Source organism: Limulus polyphemus, unplaced genomic scaffold (assembly GCF_000517525.1).
Source record: "Limulus polyphemus unplaced genomic scaffold, Limulus_polyphemus-2.1.2 Scaffold3987, whole genome shotgun sequence".
Classification (NCBI taxonomy): Eukaryota; Metazoa; Arthropoda; class Merostomata; order Xiphosura; family Limulidae; genus Limulus; species Limulus polyphemus.
Window position 1 is genome coordinate 91,082 of NW_013669597.1, and position 6,246 is coordinate 97,327.

Sequence of the window (6,246 nt, forward strand, 5' to 3'; positions counted from 1 at the left end):
CTTTAACTATGGCTGCTTTAAATGCACATGGAAATATTGCGAGCCACACACTGTATACAGCACACTCACATTCCACTGCTGGAATGCGGACCGTACCCTATATGGCGAATCGGCAGTCAATGGGTAAACACTATGGCCACTCAAACTGCTCTGGGTACAAGAAGACTAGCTAGCTGGTTCACCAGATCTTTTGAATGATATTAAAGTTAAATCAAATAAAATAATAAAGAAAAAAATAATTGGTATTACAAATGAATTAAATATATAATATTGTGTTATTAATCCTTACCTTAAAATCTGGTTTGTAAAATGATATAAATATAATTGACAATAATAGCAATTCACTTACTTAATCTAGTTCACACAACAGAAGTCATTATTCATGGAAGTTTATAATATAAGTAGTGCCTAGTCCACCATTATGTCTGTCATATCCCAGTTAGTCTAGTAAGCCCTGTTATTGTGCGAAAGGCCTTATCAGCCTAATGTTTGACACATTATATTGTATACGTTTTTGCTTTTGCTAATAAGTACTTAGAATTAGTGGTATACAACTGATGCTTAACATTGGAATTACACGAGTGATGTGTAAAGTTGGTGTTATATAAATAATAATTAACATTGGCATTATACAAGTGATGTTTAAAGTTGGCATTGTACATATGACATTTGGCATTCATATTATACAAGTGATGTTTAGTATTGGCATTATACAAGTGATTTTTGATGTTGGTCTTGTACAAGAGATGCTTAATATTTATAATATATCAGTGATTTGTAATTCTTAACACTATTACTTAACAAATTTTGTTGAATCAATTTTTTCATCCATCACATCCCACTTTTTAATGCTAGCTCAGTGTCCATTAGACAAAGAACATTTTAAGTTTAATCATTGATAATAATATTAAGAGTTTGATTTACCATACACATATACTTGGAGTAGTTAATGACCACATTGTCACTTCAAGAACATCTTTTTAGTTCTCTGTGTTTATAACGGAATTCTTTTGTTCATTTAGCTCGGCGTGTGAAAACTCACTGTTACAAATTTAGGAGATGGGTTCGTGGAAGGAGGTTTGTTAGTTTTATGTTTTTATGATTAGCAGTACATTAGCATGTTTTTGAGAGGTGAGCTTTTTTTTCTAATGATGAATAACTGTTGTAAAAATGGTTAAGTATCTTAATGCTTTATGGTAATGTTTTTAGTTAATTTTGTTGTTCCTTTATGATTAATTAAAATTGTATGTGTAATCTACTAAGGAGAAAGTTGAGTGTGCAAAAATATACTTAGATTTCATTTAATTCTTTTGACAAAAGCAAATTTCTCTTTGAATAAGTAAAATTATCTTGTTACTACCTAAGATGTTGTAAGAAGCTTAATCAGAAAACCACTTCTACCACTTTCAATAGCTATTGCATGTTTACTATTTTTAACCCTTCTCCTCATACATGTACATACTTAGTTAATATGTTAACATAACATATTGTTTAAGGACAACACGGGACCTATTGATCAATCAACTGTCCCATCCTCTAAACTAAGATTATTTTAAAAAATCTTAAAGCCAGCCCTTATCATTTGTATAGTTATCAAGCTTTCTCTTAAACTCACTTAAATTTACTATCTCCACAACATCTGAAGGCAACCCATTCCAGAGGCCAACCACCCTGTTAAAAAAATTAAACTGTCTTTGTCATGATATAAAAGACTGTTTGGTTATAATTTTAGTGATAAATTTATATTTGTGAGTGAATATTTTATTATTTTTAAGTTTTGTTATAATAAGAGTTAAAAGCAGACAATTGTAGAAGGTTTTGTTAATAAATAATTGGTGTTGAGAATATAGAAAATGGCCAGACAACTATGTAATAAAGGTATTAATAGTGTGAGGCAAGTACGAAGCAGTAGACAGACAGTATTAGACATATAAAAGCAAAGAGAATATAGTTGGTTTGAAGTTAAGTAGCATAAGACTGATAGACCTTATGACTGACATGGGCCCAACGTTTGATATATATATTAGAGTGAAACTAACAGTGTAAAAAGAAAAAATAAGTTTATTCCATCAAAGTGAAATTCTAAAGTAATTGAATCAGCCTGAGTGCACTTTAACAAAAGGAACATAAGATCTTCAGAAGATAGAAGACCACAATCGTAAATGAATCACACCAGACTAATATTGCGATAGTATTAGAGAAAGTAGTTCGACTTGTCAACTGGGATTCTAAAGTAATTGAACAGGCCTAAGTGGACTTTTGACAAGAAGAGGAGAACTATACATATAATGATTACAATATGCTTATATTGTCTATAGTGTGAATACTATATTGTACATATGTTCAACTTGTTCCGAATCTATATATTATTTGAAAACAAGTAAAATGTGTGCTGTTTATTCATTGTTAAATTTATCGCTAACAAGTCACAGACACCTACTGTAGAAGAATCCTAAGCCCAACAACTACATAGTATATATTTATACTATTAAGAAATATATAAGTAAAAGCCATTTATTTTGACAATTGGCAAAAAAAGACCAGAACCCATATATATTTTTTTTTAAATCTGACAGTCTCAGCTAAAGGTGACTCCTACCTTGCCAAAATTTTTATTTGTGTTTCCTAGTCCTATATTCTCACCATTAAATATGAAAAAAGATTATGCATCAACACTATGAATTCCCTTTACAATCTTAAACACCTCAATCAGATTCTCTCTAACTCTTCATTTTTCAAAAGAAAACAATTTCAAAGATCTTAATCTCTCCTCATATAACAAACCCTCCATTCTAGTAACCTTCCTCTGAACCATTTACAACAATTCAATGACCTTTGTAAAGTAAAAAACCCAAGACTGAACACATTACTCCAAATGTGGCCTAACCAATGAAATTATAACCTCTTTAGACTTGTATTTAATATTTCTGTAGGTACAACCTAAAATCCTATTTGCCCTACCACTAGCAACAGCACACTGCTTGGTATGGCCTAAGAGACTGATCAAGATCATTACACCAAAATCCCTTTCTTTCATGTTAAGGTTATTCCCATCCAAATTATACTTATAATTCAAATTATGATAACCCAAATGCATTATCTTGTATTTATAATAATTATAACCCACCTGTCATTTATTTGTCCAACTCACTAGATCTAAATATTTTTGTAAAGCAGCAGCATCCTCTTCACAGCTAGCAACACCCAAGACCTTAATATCATGAACAAATTTAAGTAATTTATTGACCATTCATTCATCTATGTTCATGATTACCTTCTTAGCATATGTATACAAACATAGTTATTATTTTCATGCTAATACCATCTTGACATACATGTGTAAACATAGTTAGTACCTACTATCTTGGCCTTCAGGTATAAATTAATTTTTTATGTTACAATAGTGATGAGACATCTCTGTCAATATATCGTGATTACATAAGCATCAAAATGTGTACATAAAATGTAAAATCTAGTCTACTATGGTGATATTTTGCTGCCATTTACTGTATGAATAGAATTATTATGATTTTTATGATGTTTTGTGTTTTTTACTCACTATTTAAAGTATTTGTTTATTTTATTTAGTAGTGTGTGTGTGTGTGTGTATATATATGAACAGTCAGATTTTTTTTTTTTACAGAATGTATTGTTATCGTACTTTGAAACGGAAGAGTGCCTTGCAGCTATTGTTTTATGTCTACCTGTTATTCGTCCACGTATGGGCATTTAGCTGTTCATTGTTTTAGGAGTAAAACTTTTGTATGTTTTGAGTACTTAAAAGAATCACTATCCATTGTCTTAATTATTTGACCTAATATTAATATATATGTGAAACTGTACTTTCTTCCAGACAGTGTTCTTTAAGAAATACTTCCTTAATCAGTATTCTAACACATCCAGTCCCAAATAGCCTATTCATAATTTAATGTTGATTTGGAAAATTGTCTCTCTTGCTGTATGATAGCTATTGCTACAAGAGCTTTGTACCTGTTTGTTTTTCTATTGATGTTTTTAGAACTAAATCAAGTCATTTATTGCCATATGTTTTGAGTTTATCAGTGCTCAGTAAAACATTCTTTCATGAAATAGGATTTATGGATTATGAACTATTTATTCAAAAAAATCATTTACTTCATTTTTTAAGCTAAATTATGTTGTTTTATTCTACTCCTGTGTGATTTTGAATCCTGTTATATGTTTTATTAAATCCAGCATGTGACTGTTAATGAGTTGTATTGTGTATAAAATTGGTAGATAGTATGCTTTGTGTATGGTATAAAAGCTCTTTCAGTTAGCCTTTGTTAACTCAAAGTACTGCAGACATAACATTTATTCTAAAATAAAAATGTTTGGTTTGTAAAGAAAATGAAACAAATTATAAGGAAATGCTAATTGTGTTTGAATGATTTAATGAAATTCCTTTGTTTTATTTTCAATGAACTTGTACTGGCTCTTTTTTTAATTTATTTTTAATTTTCTAGATGTAAAATTGGTTGCTTACAAATACAAAGGGTTTTATGTTATAGATGGTACTGAAATATAAGGTGGACAAAAAAAAGGGAAAATAGGGCTGTAGTCTTATTGCATGAATAAAGATGAAACTGTTGCTGAACACCTGTTTGAATATAAGATACTTAATGAAAATTATCTTTTAACTAAATGGCATTTAAGAAAATTGCAAAAAATAACCTAAGTAATTCCAATTTATACATTTATGGTTTCTACATATTTATTGCATTAAGTAAATGGGATTATTGAATATATTCAGACTTTGAAGATTAGATTGTACTAATTTGTATTTCACATTTATTGTAACACTTGTCTGTTTCAAAAATTAACTGTGATCTTTTATTTTCAAGTATATATATACGTATGTATATTATATTGGAAGGCAATGAAACAAACCTGACTAAAAGATAAGTTTTATTCCTTTGCTTAAAGTGGAAGATAAGATCAGTTTGGAATATGTATCTATTAGCCATTTTGTTTACATCTTCAGGCTTTTTTGTAGAATATTAATCAACCATTCAACATGTGTGTAATCAGTTTTAACAAGAATATTTTATTTAGAGAGCAACAATTTAAAATTAATATCAGTGAAAACAGTTTGAGTGTACCACTTTTGATGTTTATCTGGGTAAGAAGTTAAATATTTAAGCTCAAACTTACACATTTTAAGTTATTTTCTTGTCTTGTCTTGTTTATATGTTTAATACTTTTCCAAACTATTTTAACAATTGCTGACTTATTAGTTGTGTCAAAAGTGAACATCAAAAAAAAAGATATCTTAATAGTATGAAAATAGACCTAATTTCAGCATTTATGTGTAAAATAGTTATAATAAAGATTTTTTAAAAATTCATGTATACTGGATGAACCAATATACACCTTATGTAAGACTACAAATCCATTGAGGTATTTTGTATCTTTAAACTTGATATGTTGCTTGTTAAAAATCAAGACTGAATTTTTTTTATACAAATTGGAATTTATTGAAAAGTACAGAATAATGATTGTTATATTATTGACCAACAGAAAGGATATATTATGTATATAAGAAGATTTTTATTGACTGTGCTTAGCATAGACTAGATTGTAAATGAATAAAAACATTTATGTACATATTGTATTTATGCTCTATACTTTTGTCTTACAGTATTGAAAAAATTGCACAAAATAGTAATAGATTATATATTAATATGAATCACAAATTACATACAGAAATCATACAAAGAAAATATACTTAAATAGAAATAAATATTTCATAATTTAAAATTTAGTTAAAATAGCAAAATGTTGCAACTAATAGAAGTTTTCCTTTAAAAATATAAAGTATTTATGTAGTAGATTGGTATAAATTGATTAATTTAAAAGACACGAAACTTGTATTGCATTAAATGTTAAAACAACAATAAAGATTATTGTCAGTTTTCATAGCTTAATCATCACATAAGCATTACATTTCAAGGTCTACAGTTGGATTCTCGTTAAAAAAACTCATTTTATTTTTCATGAAAATTTTTTAAACTACCAATGCTAATTATAATGTCAGTTTTTTACAATACTTTTATTGCAAAATAGCTAATGTATTACTACCTTCTGGTAAGAGTGTAATTTTGTTAAAGTATTCATATCTTTTTATATAAATATAAACCTGAGTGAAATGTTAGTGCATCCTTTACATTAAACAAGCCCGGCATGGCCAGGTGGATGAGGCACTCGACTCACAATCTGAGGTCGCGG

At 28.7% G+C, this 6,246-nt stretch overlaps 1 protein-coding gene across 2 annotated transcripts in view; it reads left to right on the forward strand.

The window, feature by feature from the left end:
• The window catches only part of LOC106470413 (golgin subfamily B member 1-like), a 56,362-nt gene extending 50,737 nt beyond the window's left edge, over positions 1–5,625 (forward strand). For both annotated transcript variants that reach the window (XM_013930969.2, XM_013930970.2), the window contains exons 18-19: positions 1,023–1,077; positions 3,644–5,625. In XM_013930969.2, the coding sequence (XP_013786423.1) occupies positions 1,023–1,077; positions 3,644–3,749 (161 nt within the window). In that variant the 3' untranslated portion in view covers positions 3,750–5,625. The remainder of the gene's footprint in view (positions 1–1,022; positions 1,078–3,643) is intronic.
• The last annotated feature ends 621 nt before the right edge of the window (positions 5,626–6,246 follow it).